At 42.4% G+C, this 20,403-nt stretch overlaps 1 protein-coding gene across 6 annotated transcripts in view; it reads left to right on the top strand.

Annotated features, from left to right (window-relative positions):
* Nucleotides 1-20,403, top strand: part of LOC139756393 (uncharacterized) — a 620,019-nt gene that overhangs the window by 116,560 nt on the left and 483,056 nt on the right. For all 6 annotated transcript variants that reach the window (XM_071675803.1, XM_071675802.1, XM_071675800.1 and 3 more), the window contains exon 5: nucleotides 142-452. In XM_071675803.1, coding sequence (XP_071531904.1) covers nucleotides 142-452 — 311 coding nt within the window. The remainder of the gene's footprint in view (nucleotides 1-141; nucleotides 453-20,403) is intronic.

Raw genomic sequence — 20,403 nt, 5'->3', positions numbered from 1 at the left:
TGGTATTCTTGACTGCAGTGATATCTTAGAGGGATGATAAGTTGTATCTGCAAAACTCAACGTATGTATTGTGAATGGGAGCAGAATTTAGGGTAATAGGTAAGTAAAAAGATAGTTTTATAAAGATGACATATATTTCAGAAATCCTGCAGTCCTATTCAAAGAGGAAACCTGAAGATGAGAGTAGAAATCTTTGTAGCAACACTTCTTATAAGCATCAAAGAAGAACTGTGCAGAGAACATTAACTTCACCCTCATTGCAAGTCCCTTCTTCATCTGCAACATCAGGGCCATCACCAGAACGGTCACATTTGGTGAGATCACCTGTAAGATTGCATGCAAGGGAAAACCATGGGATGTGTGATGAGAAAAGCAATCAAGATTCTGAAGCTGGTGATAATAGAAGTACAACAGATTCTTTATGCTACTCTGAAAGCAACTGGCATCATGAGGTTTGTAAATCTTGTTTTTTATGATAATTAAACTTTTCCTGTAATTGAGACACTACAACATGCTCAGCATTTTTAACTCATTTGGGTTAATTGCTGGACAACCAATATAAGCTGAACCAGTAAAACATCCTTCCCTAAGGCTGTCCTTCCTTAAGATGACATCGTATAAAGATGCATTTTTTCTTTTATAGAAAATGATGACATCCATTCCCTTTATTGAATGCACTGAACTTAAGGTCATTGTTCAGTCCACAGTAGTCCTTGGGAATTTGCTTGCTTTATATAAAGGAAGTCTTGTAACAGTTTTACCCTTGAATCAAGTGCTGATGAAAATGAAGATGTCTTATGATTTTACATTGATCAAAAAACCAATCTGCTGTGACTGGATTATAAAATTTGAGCACTTCCAAGACTGATTTGTTGAATGCAGATGTTGTTCATGATAAAAAGACAATAAAATAGTGCTGCCAGGAAGGGTTGATTACAGATGTTTTATGAGGGATATGTTCTTTTTTCCCCAAAGAAGGACCAGAGAAGGGGGCCAGATGAGGATATTCCCTCAAAGGCCCAGTCCTCTGTTCTTAACGCTACCTCACTAATGCGGGAAATGGCGAATAGTATGAAAGAAAGAAAGATGTTCTTTCTCATGAATACCCTTAGGAAAATTGTGGCTGTTAAGATGAGTGGTTTATGAACATCTGTAGTGCTTATCCTAACCCATGTTGGTATCCACTTATTTACCAGCCTAAGGAAGAATGAATACCTGGTTGAGCTACATAATGTCTGCTTACTCTAAAGTTTGGCTATTAATAATAATTTATCAACACCAACCGCTGTACTTCTAAGGCACTTAGTTGTTCATGGTGCTTCATTAAGCTCTCATTTTACCATTCTAGTATGAAAGGGTTTAAGGAGAAAGTCCACACAAGCAACTGGGGCCTGATTGGTTGATGGCACTAAGAGGTATACACTCCCAATCTGTTGTTTGAGTAGTCTGAGTTAAGGATGTGGGAGATTATTACAGTACAGTGATCTGTACTTGTAGCTTTCATCACAGGCTGCTGATTTATTATAATTTATTATACTATGTCACTGTCTCCCACGTTAGCAAGGTAGCGCAAGGAAACAGACAAAAGAATGGCCCAACCCACCCACATACAAATGTATATACATACACGTCCACATGCACTTATATGTACCTATACATTTCAACATACATATACATACACCGCCACACATGAAATGACAACCCCCTTCCCCTGCATGCGTGTGAGGTAGCACTAGGAAAAGACAACAAAGGCCACATTCGTTAACACTCAGTCTCTAGCTGTCATGTATAATGCACCGAAACCACAGCTCCCTTTCCACATCCAGGCCCCACAAAACTTTCCATGGTTTACCCCAGACATTTCATATTCCCTGGTTCAATCCATTGACAGCACGTCGACCCCGGTATACCACATTGTTCCAATTGACTCTCTCCCTTGCACGCCTTTCACCCTCCTGCATGTTCAGGGCCCAATCGTTCAAAATCTTTTTCACTCCATCTTTGCACCTCCAATTTGGTCTCTCACTTCTTGTTTTCTCCACCTCTGACACATATATCCTCTTTGTCAATCTTTCCTCACTCATTCTCTCCATGTGACCAAACCATTTCAAAACACTCTCTTCTGCTCTCTCAGCCACACTCTTTTTATTACCACACATCTCTGTAACCTTTCCATTACTTACTTGATCAAAACACCTCACACCACATATTGTCCTCAAACATTTCATTTCCAACACACCACCCTCCTCTGCACAACTCTATAGCCAATGCCTCGCAACCATATAACATTGTTGGAACCACTATTCCTTCAAACATACCCATTTTTGCTTTCCAAGATAATGTTCTCGCCTTCCACACATTTTTCAACACTCCCAGAGCTTTCGCCCCCTCCCCCACCCTGTGACTCACTTCCGCTTCCATGGTTCCATCCGCTGCCAAATGCACTCCCAGATATCTAAAACACTTCACTTCCTCAGTTTCTCTCCATTCAAACTTACCTCCCAATTGACTCATCCCTCAACCCTACTGTACCTAATAACCTTGCTCTTATTCACATTTACTCTCAGCTTTCTTCTTTCACACACTTACCAAAGTCAGTCACCAGCTTCTGCAGTTTCTGACCTGAATCTGCCACCAGCGCTGTATCATCAGCGAACAACAACTGACTCACTTCCCAAGCTCTCTCATCCACAACAGACTTCATACTTGCCCCTCTTTCCAAAACTCTTGCATTCACCTCCCTAACAACCCCATCCATAAACAAATTAAACAACCATGGAGACATCACACACCCCTGCCGCAAACCTACATTCACTGAAAACCAATCACTTTCCTCTCTTCCTACTCATGCACATGCCTTACATCCGCGATAAAAACTTTTCACTGCCTTCCAAACCATATATTCTTAATACCTTCCACAAAGCATCTCTATCAACTCTTATCATATGCCTTCTCCAGATCCATAAATGCTAAATACAAATCCATTTGCTTTTCTAAGTACATACATTCTTCAAAGCACTTCTACCACTTCTGAAACCACACTGCTTTTCCCCAATCTGATGCTCTGTACATGCCTTCACCCTCTCAATCAATACCCTCCCATATAACTTTCCAGGAATACTTAACAAACTTTTTTTTTTTTTTTTATTATACTTTGTCGCTGTCTCCCGCGTTTGCGAGGTAGCGCAAGGAAACAGACGAAAGAAATGGCCCAACCCACCCCCATACACATGTATATACATACGTCCACACACGCAAATATACATACCTACACAGCTTTCCATGGTTTACCCCAGACGCTTCACATGCCCTGCTTCAATCCACTGACAGCACGTCAACCCCGGTATACCACATCGCTCCAATTCACTCTATTCCTTGCCCTCCTTTCACCCTCCTGCATGTTCAGGCCCCGATCACACAAAATCTTTTTCACTCCATCTTTCCACCTCCAATTTGGTCTCCCTCTTCTCCTTGTTCCCTCCACCTCCGACACATATATCCTCTTGGTCAATCTTTCCTCACTCATCCTCTCCATGTGCCCAAACCACTTCAAAACACCCTCTTCTGCTCTCTCAACCACGCTCTTTTTATTTCCACACATCTCTCTTACCCTTACGTTACTCACTCGATCAAACCACCTCACACCACACATTGTCCTCAAACATCTCATTTCCAGCACATCCATCCTCCTGCGCACAACTCTATCCATAGCCCACGCCTCGCAACCATACAACATTGTTGGAACCACTATTCCTTCAAACATACCCATTTTTGCTTTCCGAGATAATGTCCTCGACTTCCACACATTCTTCAAGGCCCCCAGGATTTTCGCCCCCTCCCCCACCCTATGATCCACTTCCGCTTCCATGGTTCCATCCGCTGCCAGATCCACTCCCAGATATCTAAAACACTTCACTTCCTCCAGTTTTTCTCCATTCAAACTCACCTCCCAATTGACTTGACCCTCAACCCTACTGTACCTAATAACCTTGCTCTTATTCACATTTGCTCTTAACTTTCTTCTTTCACACACTTTACCAAACTCAGTCACCAGCTTCTGCAGTTTCTCACATGAATCAGCCACCAGCGCTGAATCATCAGCGAACAACAACTGACTCACTTCCCAAGCTCTCTCATCCCCAACAGACTTCATACTTGCCCCTCTTTCCAAAACTCTTGCATTTACCTCCCTAACAACCCCATCCATAAACAAATTAAACAACCATGGAGACATCACACACCCCTGCTGCAAACCTACATTCACTGAGAACCAATCACTTTCCTCTCTTCCTACACGTACACGTGCATAGTGCCATTGTACAAAGGCAAATGGGATAAGAGTGAGTGCTCAAATTACAGAGGTATAAGTTTGTTGAGTATTCCTGGTAAATTATATGGGAGGGTATTGATTGAGAGGGTGAAGGCATGTACAGAGCATCAGATTGGGGAAGAGCAGTGTGGTTTCAGAAGTGGTAGAGGATGTGTGGATCAGGTGTTTGCTTTGAAGAATGTATGTGAGAAATACTTAGAAAAGCAAATGGATTTGTATGTAGCATTTATGGATCTGGAGAAGGCATATGATAGAGTTGATAGAGATGCTCTGTGGAAGGCATTAAGAATATATGGTGTGGGAGGAAAGTTGTTAGAAGCAGTGAAAAGTTTTTATCGAGGATGTAAGGCATGTGTACTTAACAAACTTATACCTCTGTAATTTGAGCACTCACCTTTATCCCCTTTGCCTTTGTACAATGGCACTATCCATGCTTTCCACCAATCCTCAGGCTGTACAATGGCACTATCCATGCATTCCACCAATCCTCAGGCACCTCACCATGAGTCATACATACATTAAATATCCTTACCAACCAGTCAACAACAGTCACCCCCTTTTTTAATAAAATTCCAGTGCAATACCATCCAAACCCGCTGCCTTGCTGGCTTTCATCTTCCGCAAAGCTTTTACTACCTCTTCTCTGTTTACCAGATCATTCTCCCTAACCCTCTCACTTCGCACACCACCTCAACCAAAACACCCTATATCTGCCACTCTACCATCTAACACATTTAACAAACCTTCAAAATACTCACTTCATCTCCTCACTTCACCACTACTTATCACCTCGCCATTAGCCTCCTTCACCGATGTTCCCATTTATTCTTTTGTCTTACGCACTTTATTTACCTCCTTCCAAAACATCTTTTTATTCTCTTGAAAATTTAATGATACTCTCTCACCCCAACTGTCATTTGCTCTCTTTTTCACCACTTGCACCTTTCTCTTGACCTCATGCCTCTTTCTTTTATACATCTACCTGTTATTTGCACTATTTCCCTACAAAAATCATCCAAATGCCTCTCTCTTCTCTTTCACTGATAATCTTACTTCTTCATCTTACCACTCACTACCCTTTCTAATCTGCCTACCTCCCACGCATCTCATGCCATAAGCATCTTTTGCGCAAGTCATCACTGCTTCCCTAAATACATCCCATTCCTCCCCCACTCCCCTTACGTCCTTTGCTCTCACCTTTTTCCATTCTGCTCTCAATCTCTCCTGGTACTTCCTCACACAAGTCTCCTTCCTAAGCTCACTTACTCTCACTGCTCTCTACACCCCAACATTTTCTCTTCTCTGGAAATCTCTACAAATCTTCACCTTCACCTCCACAAGATGATTATCAGGCATCCTTCCAGCTGCACCTCTCTGCACATTAACATCCAAAAGTCTCTCTTTTGCACGCCTATCAATTAACATATAATCCAATAACGCTGTCTGGCCATCTCTCCTACTTACATACGTATACTTATGTATATTTCTCTTTTTAAACTAGGTATTCCCAATCACCAGTCCTTTTTCAGCACACAAATCTACAAGCTCTTCACCATTTCCATTTACAACACTGAACACCTCATGTACACCAACTGTTCCCTCTACTGCCACATTACTCACCTTTGCATTCAAATCACCCATCACTGTAACCCGGTTTCATGTATCAAATCTACTAACACACTCACTGAGCTGCTCCCAAAATACTTGCCTCTCATAATCTTTCTTCTCATGCCCAAGTGCATATGCACCAATAATCACCTATCTCTCTCCATCCACTTTCAGTTTTACCCATATCACTCTAGGGTTTGCTTTCTTACACTCTGTCACATACTCCCACAACTCCTGTTTCAGGAGTAGTGCTACTCTTTCCCTTGCTCTTGTTCTCTGCTGATGTGCATATTATTTATTCAGCACAGAAGGGAATACATATTGATTTTAGCATTTTGATTTTTATGTTGCTGGTTAATAGTTCATAATCATGTAATTACATTTGTAAACCTTTCTGGTGTACTCACTCAGCTAACAATGAACTCCCACTAGAGATTTTTTGTACTTGAATTTGCAGACTTATTATGATAGAACTTGGTCTCTGACTGAAATGAAGGAATGTAGAATATTGTTTTTCATATGCCATTGGCTTCACCTTTTGATTGAGTGCTGAGTATCTTCATAACAGAGTTATCCATGTTAGTGTTGTTTAAGTGTCACATGCATTAGTAATTAGTTATATAATAGTTATATAATGTGAGATTTTGGAGGAAGACTTTAAGAAGCAGCGAGAAGTTTCTATCAAGGGTGTGGGGCATGTGTGCGAGTAGGAGGAGAGTAGGGGTAGGTCTGTGGCAGTGGTGTGATGTCACCTTGACTGTTTGATTTGCTTATGGATGAGGTGATGAGGGAGGTAAATGCAAGGGTTTTGGAGAGAGGGATGAGGTGAGTAGGTGTGTAGTCAATAGGGAATGAGGGGGCTTGGGAGGTGTGTCATTTGTTGTTTGCTGATGATACAGCACTGGTAGCAGATTCTAGTGAGAGGCTGCAGAAGCTGTGTGTGAAAGGAGGAAGTTAGGATGAATGTGAATATGGGAATGGTTGTTGGGTTTGGCAGTGTTTGGGGAGAGGTTAGTTGGGGTGTAAGTCTGAATGGAGAAAAGTTGGATGCCTGGGAGTGGACATGATGGCATATGAAAGCAGGGGTGAGTCATGGGGTGGGTAAGGGGACCAAGGTTTTGGGAGCACTGAAGAGTTTGTAGAGGAAGAGATCATTGTCTGGGAAGGTAAAGGTGGGTTTCTTTGAAGATGCGATGGTCCCAACAATATTGTGTTCATGCAAGGCTTAGGCTATGGATAAGGATGTGTGTAGGATGTTGGATGTGTTAGAGGTAAGATGTTTGAGGGTAGTGTGTGTTGTGAGGTGGTTTGACAGGATGTGTAGTTGGGGGATGGGAGACGTATGGTAATGAAAGGAGTGTGGTTAAGACAGCTGAGAGGAGTGTGCTGCGATTGTTTGGACATGTGGCAAGAATGAGTGAGATGAGATGGACAAGGAGGATGTGTGTGTGTCAGAAGTAAAGGCTGTAAGAGGGAGAGGCAGACCAAATTGGAGATGGGGGAATGGATTGGGGGAGATTTTGGGTGGTTGGAACCTAGATAGAAAGGAGGGTGATAGACTTGCATGCATTAGAGTGAATTGGTAACAATATAGTATGCAGGGGTCAGGGGTCAACATGCTGTATGTGAAATGAACCTGGGCATGTGAAGCGGCTGCAGTGTAAACCATGGAAAGGTCTGAGGAGCCTAGTTGTGCATAGGGAGCTGTGGTTTCAGTACATTACACATGACAGCTAGAGAATAAATGTTAGTGAATGTACCTTTTCTTCGTCTGTTCCTGGTGCTACCTCACCAGTGTGGGAAATGGTGAGAAAAAATTCTTTTATAAGGCACCTGCTAGTCTGCTCTCATTTTTTGTGTAAGTATAAATTTTACCTTTAAAGTTGTAAACACAAATACTCCTCGAATGATGTTTGATTAAAATTCTAATTTTTTTTGTTCCATTTGAAGGCTCCTGTCACAGACAAAAGTTCACATCGAGGCTGGGCCTTAATTGAAATAGAATTATGAAGCGAAAAAAGAAAAGGGAAAGTATTCATGAATTTTTGAGAGCATGAAAGACCTGTCTTTTGAAATGTGCCAGTTCATAGGCATTGGGAAAGACTTGAGAAGGTAGAGAGTTCCAAAGCTTCAACGTGTAGGGAAAGAAGCAGGTATCAAAATGGCCCACCCTTGAATTGCCGATAGTCACACTATAATCAAGTGACACAGCAGCTTGCTGAGTATTGCATGGTCCAACTAGTGGTGGGGGCACACAAGCAACCAACCCTTGGGAGCAAAATAAAGTATTTCTTATAGAAGAGGGAAAGTTAACCAACATTACAGCATAGGAAAAGGGGGGTCAAGTTTGGAAGTTAGCCTGGTTTGTTTCTGAGTTGACCACTTCTGACTTGACTCTTTCAAGTAAGGATACAGAGCTAGAACCACCCCAAATGTGAGAGCAGTACCTCATGCAAGGATGAACCAATCCCTTGTATAAATGGAGCAACTGTTCAGAAGAGAAGAAGATTCGACATCTATACAAGACAACCGGTTTCCTGGAGGCAGACTGAGCTGTTCCTGTAATGTGGGGATTCCAAGAAAGAGTGGATGTTACAGTAATGCTGAGTATATTCATTGAGGCAGGAGGTGGAATTACAGAATTGTTAAAGGAGAAGCGAAAGTTGTGAGGAGTTTTCGATAGAGAGATGGGTAGAAACTGGGTCTACAGGCATTAAACTTAACAAGATTTTGTGTAACCCACAGAGACATCCTGTCCAAGTCTGAGTTTATTGAGGAGGTTGTATCAAGACGAGATGCAGATCAAGTGAGAGAAGAGGGAGCAGAATTGAAGGATGTGGATGAATGCATTGTTGAGTCGTCAGCATATAAGTGCATTGGATTATTTGTGGAGGAGAGGAAATTGTTTAAAAAAAAGGAGGAAAAGTGTAAGGGACAGAACAAAACCTTGAGAGAAACCACTGTTGATGCAGAGAAGGGGGAAGGCTGATCCACCAACAACTACAGAGATAGATTGGCCAGAGGGGAAGGTAGATATGAAGGATGAAAGTGAGGGAAAGAAGCCAAAAGAGGGGAACTTAGAGATGAGACCCTGATACCATACCCTGTCAGAAGCCATAGATATGTCAAGAGCAACTACACATGACTCCCCAAAGTCTTTCAGAGAAAGAGTATCACCAGTGGATCTCACCTTACGGAAGCTATACTGGTGATCACAGAGAAGACTGATTTTCGAGGTGTTTAAGGATGTGGGAGTTGAGGATGGATTCAAAGACTTTGGAAATGGTAGATATCAAAGCAATAGGATTGTAATTTGAGGGGTCAGAATAGTCACCCTTCTTAGGGATGAGGTGTATCAATACTTGTTTCCAAGGAGAAGGAAAAGTTTTGGGATGGATGCCATCAGGACCATAATCCTTGTTTGTGTCCAGAGAAGGAAGTGCTTTTTGGACAGTCTGAAAAGAGATTACAGGAAGAGGCATAGGATTAGGAAGAAGAGCAGTAGGGGGTGAGGTAATGTTAGAGTCATCCAAGATGGCGTCAGGAGAAACAGGAACCAAAGAGAGTTGCTTTGTTTTCTGTGAAAGAGACAGCTATTGTACCATCAGAATGGAAAAGTGAAGGAAAGGTAGAGCAACAGAAGTTGTAAGAGATGCCCTTAGCTAAAGACTAGAAAGAACGATCAGTGGATGACGAGATGTTATTGCACTTCCTTTGAATAAAGGAATGCTTTGCCTCATGGATAACCTGCTTGCAGCAATTAAGGATAGTGATAAAAACTGAATGGGAGTCAGAGGAAGGCGAGTTTTTCCTAGCCTCAGAACAGGAACGATCGAACCATGGAGAAGTAGTCTTGGAGGAAGAGGGGATAAATGCTTCCATTCCTGCAAGAAAAACCTCAGCTATGCGTTTGGCGGAGACAGAAGCATCGCCACATAAGAGATGGTAATTTACCCAAGGAAAGTCAGAAAAGAAGTTTCGTAAGTTATTCCAATCAGCTTTGTTCATGTACTAGTACTTATGTTTTTAAGGGGCTGCTGGAGGGGGAGGTGCTGTTAGAATAGATACACTAATGAGAGTGTTATCAGGAGAACCGTTTAGGGGCGAGAGTGTTTATTTACAGCAGGATGGAAAAACAAATCTAGATTATTAGGAGAGTTGTCACAGTGGTTAGGTTAAAAAGGTAGAGTGGGAGATATATTTGCTCTAACTCATTGAGAATGGAGAACGTGAGGGCTTCAATCCCTTCACTATCTGTATGGGAGGAATTCTACCATTCCCTTTGGTGAACGTCGAAATCCCCGAGGTAGAGTATACTGGCTTGTGGGTTAGCGGATGTCACAGTCCCAAGGCAGGAGTTTAGGTAGTCAATGAAGGATATAGAATTGGTTGAATTGGGAGAGCAATAGGTGAAAAAGAGGAAAAGTGTGGTAATAGGGAGAAAGACCTTGAGCCACATCATATTAAAGTTTGGAGATTCAAGGTCCTTGAGGCATGCAGCTGGTGTGTTTACGTTGGAATAAGCATGAACACCACCTTTGAACTGGAGTCATGAATGGAGGCTATAGTTAGATATGAAAAAGGGACTAGCGAGAACATCATTAGATCACTGTGTCTCAGAGCGAAATTAGATATTATGAGAGGTACTAAACAGATGGTGTTCAACTGAGGAGAGGTTACTGGAGAGACCATGAATGTTGGTGTTTGAACAGAAAAAGAGGAAGGTCTCACTGAGAAAGGAAGGTTGTGGGAGGGGGGGGAACTACTACTGCCAGAGCCCTCCCTCTCATTGGCCATAGAGTCAGGCAGAAACCCAGAGATTCTTAGCACCCCATGCTGCCAGGGACTAGGGGCCATAGATTTGATGGACTCTGTCCTGATGGAACTTGTAGATCTTTGAATGGATAGGAATTGGCAAGAGTGCTTATGTGAAAAAAGTAACAATAGTAAGCAAGGTTTGCTTAGGTGTATGGGGCTTGTAAGAAGAAGGTGGTAGGAGTAACCCAGGAGTTCCATTTTGATGAGACAGAAAGTAAGACCAGCAATCCTGACATGGAAAGTGTAAGATGCTTCCGGGCACCCCTTTAACGCTTTTCAGTCAGGACAGTAGTACCACCCTGGGTGGCAGTTATCAGCAACCTAGTTCCTCATGTGTTGCTCCAAGGGTAGGGGACAGGATGATCCTTGAGTTAGCTGGGTGCTGGGAGGGGCCAATACACTTCCACCTGAGCCCTCCCTCTTACTGATGGCAGTCACACAATAAAGTGTAGTCAGAGGAGTATGCTGTAAATTTGCAAGAATCATGAGAGGAGCCTTTACTCTGCTACCTGACCCCACTGCCTCGCTGACAGCAGTCATACAGGATGGATCAATCCTTTGTATAAACAGCAGCTGTGAAGTGATTGTTGTACTACTTTGTGTACCATCCTGATTTTTCTTTCATTATTCTCAGTGTTTATTTGTTCTGGATTACTGATATCCTGTGGAGGATTATAACACATCAACACCACTATGCACTTCTTCCCAAGAGTCAATCTTTCCATTATGTATTTTCTGACTGGGCTCCACTAATTCTTTAATCTTAAGGCCCTTCTTTCACTAGTAAAAACAAATGCAGAAGTATTACAAAAACACACATGAAACTTTGAATGGTGTTTTCACTATGTTGTAAGTTTTGCATATGTTTTTGTAGTATTTCTGCAATGGTTTCAGTATAAAAGTAACAGTTTGATAAGAAGCTTCTACACCAACAGTAGAAGTTCGTTTAGGGAATAAACATGCAGAGGTTGGTGACTAAGTTTGATAAAATGTCTGAAAGAAGAAAGTTGAGAGAATGTGAATAAGAGCAAGGTTATTAGGTTCGGTAGGGTTGAGGGACAAGTTAATTGGGAAGTAAGTTTGAATGGAGAAAATCTGAATGAAGTGAAGTGTTTTAGATATCTGGGAGTGGACTTAGCAGCAGATGGAACCATGGAAGCAGAAGTGAGTAACAGGGTGGGGGAGAGGGTGAAGATTCTGGGAGCATTGAGGAATGTGTGGAAGGCGTGAACATTATCTCGGAGAGCAAGAATGGGCATGTTTAAGGAATAGTTGTTCCAACAATGTTATATGGGTGCTAGGCATGAGCTATAGATTGGGTTGTGTGGAGGAGGGTGGATGTGTTGGAAATGAAATTTTTGAGGACAATATGTGGTGTGAGGTGGTTTGATTAAGTAATGAAAGGGTAAGAAAGATGTGTGGTAATTGAAAGAATGTGGTTGAGAAAGCAGAGGAGGGTGTATTGAAATGGTTTGGACACATGGAGAGAATGAGTGAGGAAAAATTGTCAAAGAGGATATATGTGTCAGAGGTGGAGGCAGCAAAGAGAAGTGGGAGACCAAATTGGAGTTGGAAGGATGGAGCAAAAAAGATTTTGAGCGATTGGGACCTAAACATACAGGAGGGTGAAAGGTATGCTAGGAATAGAGCGAATTGGAACGATGTGGTATACCTGGGTGGATGGCTGTCAGTGGATTGAACCAGGGCATGTGAAGCGTCTGGGTTAAGCCATGGAAAGATCTGTGGGGCCTGGATGTAGAAAGGGAGCTGTGGTTTCAGTGCATTACACATGACAGCTAGAAACAGTGTGAATGAATGTGGCCTTGTTGTCTTTTCTTGGTGCTACCTCGTTGGAAGGGGAGGTGTGATGCTATTTCATGTGTGGTGAGGTGGCAACGGGAATGGATGAAGGCAGCAAGTATGAATATGTGCATGTGTATGTATGTATATGTCTGTGTATGTATATGTTGAAATGTATATGTATGTATATGTGCGTTTTTTTTTTTTTTTTTTTTTATACTTTGTCGCTGTCTCCCGCGTTTGCGAGGTAGCGCAAGGAAACAGACGAAAGAAATGGCCCAACCCCCCCATACACATGTACATACACACGTCCACACACGGAAATATACATACCTACACAGCTTTCCATGGTTTACCCCGGACGCTTCACATGCCTTGATTCAATCCACTGACAGCACGTCAACCCCTGTATACCACATCGCTCCAATTCACTCTATTCCTTGCCCTCCTTTCACCCTCCTGCATGTTCAGGCCCCGATCACACAAAATCCTTTTCACTCCATCTTTCCACCTCCAATTTGGTCTCCCTCTTCTCCTCGTTCCCTCCACCTCCGACACATATATCCTCTTGGTCAATCTTTCCTCACTCATTCTCTCCATGTGCCCAAACCATTTCAAAACACCCTCTTCTGCTCTCTCAACCACGCTCTTTTTATTTCCACACATCTCTCTTACCCTTACGTTACTTACTCGATCAAACCACCTCACACCACACATTGTCCTCAAACATCTCATTTCCAGCACATCCATCCTCCTGCGCACAACTCTATCCACAGCCCACGCCTCGCAACCATACAACATTGTTGGAACTACTATTCCTTCAAACATACCCATTTTTGCTTTCCGGGATAATGTTCTCGACTTCCACACATTTTTCAAGGCTCCCAAAATTTTTGCCCCCTCCCCCACCCTATGATCCACTTCCGCTTCCATGGTTCCATCCGCTGACAGATCCTCTCCCAGATATCTAAAACACTTCACTTCCTCCAGTTTTTCACCATTCAAACTCACCTCCCAATTGACTTGACCCTCAACCCTACTGTACCTAATAACCTTGCTCTTATTCACATTTACTCTTAACTTTCTTCTTCCACACACTTTACCAAACTCCGTCACCAGCTTCTGCAGTTTCTCACATGAATCCACCACCAGCGCTGTATCATCAGCGAACAACAACTGACTCACTTCCCAAGCTCTCTCATCCCCAACAGACTTCATACTTGCCCCTCTTTCCAAGACTCTTGCATTTACCTCCCTAACAACCCCATCCATAAACAAATTAAACAACCATGGAGACATCACACACCCCTGCCGCAAACCTACATTCACTGAGAACCAATCACTTTCCTCTCTTCCTACACGTACACATGCCTTACATCCTCGATAAAAACTTTTCACTGCTTCTAACAACTTGCCTCCCACACCATATATTCTTAATACCTTCCACAGAGCATCTCTATCAACTCTATCATATGCCTTCTCCAGATCCATAAATGCTACATACAAATCCATTTGTTTTTCTAAGTATTTCTCACATACATTCTTCAAAGCAAACACCTGATCCACACATCCTCTACCACTTCTGAAACCACACTGCTCTTCCCCAATCTGATGCTCTGTACATGCCTTCACCCTCTCAATCAATACCCTCCCATATAATTTACCAGGAATACTCAACAAACTTATACCTCTGTAATTTGAGCACTCACTCTTATCCCCTTTGCCTTTGTACAATGGCACTATGCACGCATTCCGCCAATCCTCAGGCACCTCACCATGAGTCATACATACATTAAATAACCTTACCAACCAGTCAACAATACAGTCACCCCCGTTTTTGATAAATTCCACTGCAATACCATCCAAACCTGCTGCCTTGCCGGCTTTCATCTTCCGCAAAGCTTTTACTACCTCTTCTCTGTTTACCAAATCATTTTCCCTAACCCTCTCACTTTGCACACCACCTCGACCCAAACACCCTATATCTGCCACTCTGTCATCAGACACATTCAACAAACCTTCAAAATACTCATTCCATCTCCTTCTCACATCACCACTACTTGTTATCACCTCCCCATTTACGCCCTTCACTGAAGTTCCCATTTGCTCCCTTGTCTTACGCACCCTATTTACCTCCTTCCAGAACATCTTTTTATTCTCCCTAAAATTTACTGATAGTCTCTCACCCCAACTCTCATTTGCCCTTTTTTTCACCTCTTGCACCTTTCTCTTGACTTCCTGTCTCTTTCTTTTATGCTTCTCCCACTCAATTTCATTTTTTCCCTGCAAAAATCGTCCAAATGCCTCCCTCTTCTCTTTCACTAATACTCTTACTTCTTCATCCCACCACTCACTACCCTTTCTAATCAACCCACCTCCCACTCTTCTCATGCCACAAGCATCTTTTGCGCAATCCATCACTGATTCCCTAAATACATCCCATTCCTCCCCCACTCCCCTTACTTCCATTGTTCTCACCTTTTTCCATTCTGTACACAGTCTCTCCTGATACTTCTTCACACAGGTCTCCTTCCCAAGCTCACTTACTCTCACCACCTTCTTCACCCCAACATTCACTCTTCTTTTCTGAAAACCCATACTAATCTTCACCTTAGCCTCCACAAGATAATGATCAGACATCCCTCCAGTTGCACCTCTCAGCACATTGACATCCAAAAGTCTCTCTTTCGCACGCCTGTCAATTAACACGTAATCCAATAACGCTCTCTGGCCATCTCTCCTACTTACATAAGTATACTTATGTATATCTCGCTTTTTAAACCAGGTATTCCCAATCATCAGTCCTTTTTCAGCACATAAATCTACAAGCTCTTCACCATTTCCATTTACAACACTGAACACCCCATGCATACCAATTATTCCCTCAACTGCCACATTACTCACCTTTGCATTCAAATCACCCATCACTATAACCCGGTCTCGTGCATCAAAACCGCTAACACACTCATTTAGCTGCTCCCAAAACACTTGCCTCTCATGATCTTTCTTCTCATGCCCAGGTGCATATGCACCAATAATCACCCACCTCTCTCCATCAACTTTCAATTTTACCCATATTAATCGAGAATTTACTTTCTTACATTCTATCACATACTCCCACAACTCCTGTTTCAGGAGTATTGCTACTCCTTCCCTTGCTCTTGTCCTCTCACTAACCCCTGACTTCACTCCCCAGACATTTCCAAACCACTCTTCCCCTTTACCCTTGAGCTTCGTTTCACTCAGAGCCAAAACATCCATGTTCCTTTCCTCAAACATACTACCTATCTCTCCTTTTTTCACATCTTGGTTACATCCACACTCATTTAGGCATGTATGGGCGTTTATGTATATATATATATGTGTATATGGGTGGTTGGGCCATTCTTCACATGTTTCCTTGCACTACCTCGCTGACGGGAAAGCAGCAGTTAAATATAATGAATAGATAAATAAATAGACTGCTTAGATGACTTACTCTACTGTAGACTTAATTGTAAAGGAGTGAGATTTCGTGTTCATTGTGTGATAAGACTTACTGAAGTGGGTTATCAAAAGAGTCCTTGTAATGCATACAGCATAGAGGTCTATTCTTTGATAGGGGTTTATCCCTCATTGGAGGCCAGTGGACTTGTCTGGTCTCATACTGTGCTGGGTTTTATATCTCATTTTCATAAGGTAATGCCCTTTCCTATCCAGATTCTGTATGTTGGATTCATATAGTTTATTCACGCAGGGCAGTCCAAGATGAGGAAGAAATACATTTCGGTAAGAGATATTGAGATCGGGTAATATATTGTAAGATTAAAGACTATCAAGATTTTTTAAGTTGAAAGGTTAAAATTTTTCAGATTTTCAAACTGAGATTTTGACTGACTTCATGGAAAAACAGAAAACCCCTGTTCTAATGGACTGATCAAGGAAATGGCAGTCACTAGAAACCAAATTCTTTTCATCTTGAAATTTTCAAAGAAACATTAATAAATGAAATACAGAAATCTACCTGATTCCTTTAAGGCTGAAGGAGTTTAGGGTGTAGCAGAGAGTACTCTGAGTTTGAAGGATATACTCCCAGAATAACATGGAGTTTCCTGAATCCTCTCCTGGTTAGAAATGGGATGTACAGAAGGTGCAAGCTGCTCTACCAGTGTACAAGATGATCAATTGTTTTTGGTTTTTATCTGTGATAAGATGTTTCCTGGCCCCCCTTAGCATATGCAATACTGCCATGATTTGATAAAAATGACAGGATTTTGTACCATAAAGAAAGACTGCAATTGTGTGAGAACACAGGCACTGAGTTTGTGAACATGTTGACCAAGTGGTCACTTATTACAGACTGGTGGGCAGTGACCAAGCTAGTTCTTTCTCAGTTTTGAAATTTTTTCTTATACAGGTACACAACCGATTTTCCAGCACTCTTGGTTCCAACGCCTTGCCAGATTAACCATTTTGCCATACCAACTATGGTCACATAATAATGATTCATCACCACACCTCTAACCCACTAATTATACATCTCCCATGTGTCTAAAGTTTACCATGGACTGCTAGAAATCTAAATTAAACAAATATTAAATGTTTGAGCACCCTGAGATGGTATGTCCTTAAATTGTTTGAATCCTTTGGGGTCTTCTTCGTCTTCTGTTGTTAGTGTTTTCCTGGGTGTGCATCACCAGAATAATGCAGTTTCGTCTGCATAATACACCTGCTTAGGACTGAGATGCTCATCAGTTACAAGTTTTGCAAATTCGTTCACATACTCAGCAGCTCCTTCGTGGTTTGCAGACTGCTTTTCTCCACACACTTTTTTTTTTTTTTTTTTTTTTTTTTTTTTTTTTTGCTGCTGTCTCCCGCGTTTGCGAGGTAGCGCAAGGAAACAGACGAAAGAAATGGCCCAACCCACCCCCATACACATGCCTTGATTCAATCCACTGACAGCACGTCAACCTCGGTATACCACATCGCTCCAATTCACTCTATTCTTTGCCCTCCTTTCACCCTCCTGCATGTTCAGGCCCCGAACACACAAAATCTTTTTCACTCCATCTTTCCACCTCCAATTTGGTCTCCCTCTTCTCCTCGTTCCCTCCACCTCTAACACATATATCCTCTTGGTCAATCTTTCCTCACTCATTCTCTCCATGTGACCAAACCATTTCAAAACACCCTCTTCTGCTCTCTCAACCAAGCTCTTTTTATTTCCACACATCTCTCTTACCCTTACGTTACTTACTCGATCAAACCACCTCGCACCACACATTGTCCTCAAACATCTCATTTCCAGCACATCCATCCTCCTGCGCACAACTCTATCCATAGTCCACGCCTCGCAACCATACAACATTGTTGGAACCACTATTCCTTCAAACATACCCATTTTTGCTTTCCGAGATAATGTTCTCAACTTCCACACATTCTTCAAGGCTCCCAGAATTTTCGCCCCCTCCCCCACCCTATGATCCACTTCCACTTCCATGGTTCCATCCGCTGCCAGATCCACTCCCAGATATCTAAAACACTTCACTTCCTCCAGTTTTTCTCCATTCAAACTCACCTCCCAATTGAATTGACCCTCAACCCTACTGTACCTAATAACCTTGCTCTTATTCACATTTACTCTTAACTTTCTTCTTTCACACACTTTACCAAACTCAGTCACCAGCTTCTGCAGTTTCTCACATGAATCAGCCACCAGCGCTGTATCATCAGCGAACAACAACTGACTCACTTCCCAAGCTCTCTCATCCCCAACAGACTTCATACTTGCCCCTCTTTCCAAAACTCTTGCATTCACCTCCCTAACAACCCCATCCATAAACAAATTAAACAACCATGGAGACATCACACACCCCTGCCGCAAACCTACATTCACTGAGAACCAATCACTTTCCTCTCTTCCTACACGTACACATGCCTTACATCCTCGATAAAAACTTTTCACTGCTTCTAACAACTTGCCTCTCACACCATATATTCTTAATACCTTCCGCAGAGCATCTCTATCAACTCTATCATATGCCTTCTCCAGATCCATAAATGCTACATACAAATCCATTTGCTTTTCTAAGTATTTCTCACATACATTCTTCAAAGCAAACACCTGATCCACACATCCTCTACCACTTCTGAAACCACACTGCTCTTCCCCAATCTGATGCTCTGTACATGCCTTCACCCTCTCAATCAATACCCTCCCATATAATTTGCCAGGAATACTCAACAAACTTATACCTCTGTAATTTGAGCACTCACTCATATCCCCTTTGCCTTTGTACAATGGCACTATGCACGCATTCCGCCAATCCTCAGGCACCTCACCATGAGTCATACATACATTAAATAACCTTACCAACCAGTCAACAATACAGTCACCCCCTTTTTTAATAAATTCCACTGCAATACCATCCAAACCTGCTGCCTTGCCGGCTTTCATCTTCCGCAAAGCTTTTACTACCTCTTCTCTGTTTACCAACTCATTTTCCCTAACCCTCGCACTTTGCACACCACCTCGACCAAAAGAACCTATATCTGCCACTCTATCATCAAACACATTCAACAAACCTTCAAAATACTCACTCCATCTTCTCACATCACCACTACTTGTTATCACCTCCCCATTTGCGCCCTTCACTGAAGTTCCCATTTGCTCCCTTGTCTTACGCACTTTATTTACCTCCTTCCAGAACATCTTTTTATTCTCCCTAAGATTTAATGATATTCTCTCACCCCAACTCTCATTTGCCCTTTTTTTCACCTCTTGCACCTTTCTCTTGACCTCCTGTCTCTTTCTTTTATACGTCTCCCACTCAATTTAATTTTTTCCCTGCAAAAATCGTTCAAATGCCTCTCACTTCTCTTTCACTAATACTCTTACTTCTTCATCCCACCACTCACTACCCTTTCTAATCAACCCACCTCCCACTCTTCTCATGCCACAAGCATCTTTTGCGCAATCCATCACTGATTCCCTAAATACATCCCATTCCTCCCCCACTCCCCTTACTTCCATTGTTCTCACCTTTTTCCATTCTGTACTCAGTCTCTCCTGGTACTTCCTCACACAAGTCTCCTTCCCAAGCTCACTTACTCTCACCACCCTCTTCACCCCAACATTCACTCTTCTTTTCTGAAAACCCATACAAATCTTCACCTTAGCCTCCACAAGATAATGATCAGACATCCCTCCAGTTGCACCTCTCAGCACATTAACATCCAAAAGTCTCTCTTTCGCGCGCCTGTCAATTAACACGTAATCCAATAACGCTCTCTGGCCATCTCTCCTACTTACATAAGTATACTTATGTATATTTCGCTTTTTAAACCAGGTATTCCCAATCATCAGTCCTTTTTCAGCACATAAATCTATAAGCTCTTCACCATTTCCATTTACAACACTGAACACCCCATGTATACCAATTATTCCCTCAACTGCCACATTACTCACCTTTGCATTCAAATCACCCAACACTATAACCTGGTCTCGTGCATCAAAACCACTAACACACTCATTCAGCTGCTCCCAAAACACTTGCCTCTCATGATCTTTCTTCTCATGCCCAGGTGCATATGCACCAATAATCACCCATCTCTCTCCATCAACTTTCAGTTTTACCCATATTAATCGAGAATTTACTTTCTTACATTCTATCACATACTTCCACAACCCCTGTTTCAGGAGTACTGCTACTCCTTCCCTTGCTCTTGTCCTCTCACTAACCCCTGACTTTACTCCCAAGACATTCCCAAACCACTCTTCCCCTTTACCCTTGAGCTTCGTTTCACTCAGAGCCAAAACATCCAGGTTCCTTTCCTCAAACATACTACCTATCTCTCCTTTTTTCACA

The sequence above is a fragment of the Panulirus ornatus genome, chromosome 21 (genome assembly GCF_036320965.1).
Source record: "Panulirus ornatus isolate Po-2019 chromosome 21, ASM3632096v1, whole genome shotgun sequence".
Taxonomy (NCBI): domain Eukaryota; kingdom Metazoa; phylum Arthropoda; class Malacostraca; order Decapoda; family Palinuridae; genus Panulirus; species Panulirus ornatus.
The sequence above is the reverse complement of the archived record's forward strand: the minus strand, read 5'-3'. Positions and strand labels throughout refer to the sequence as shown.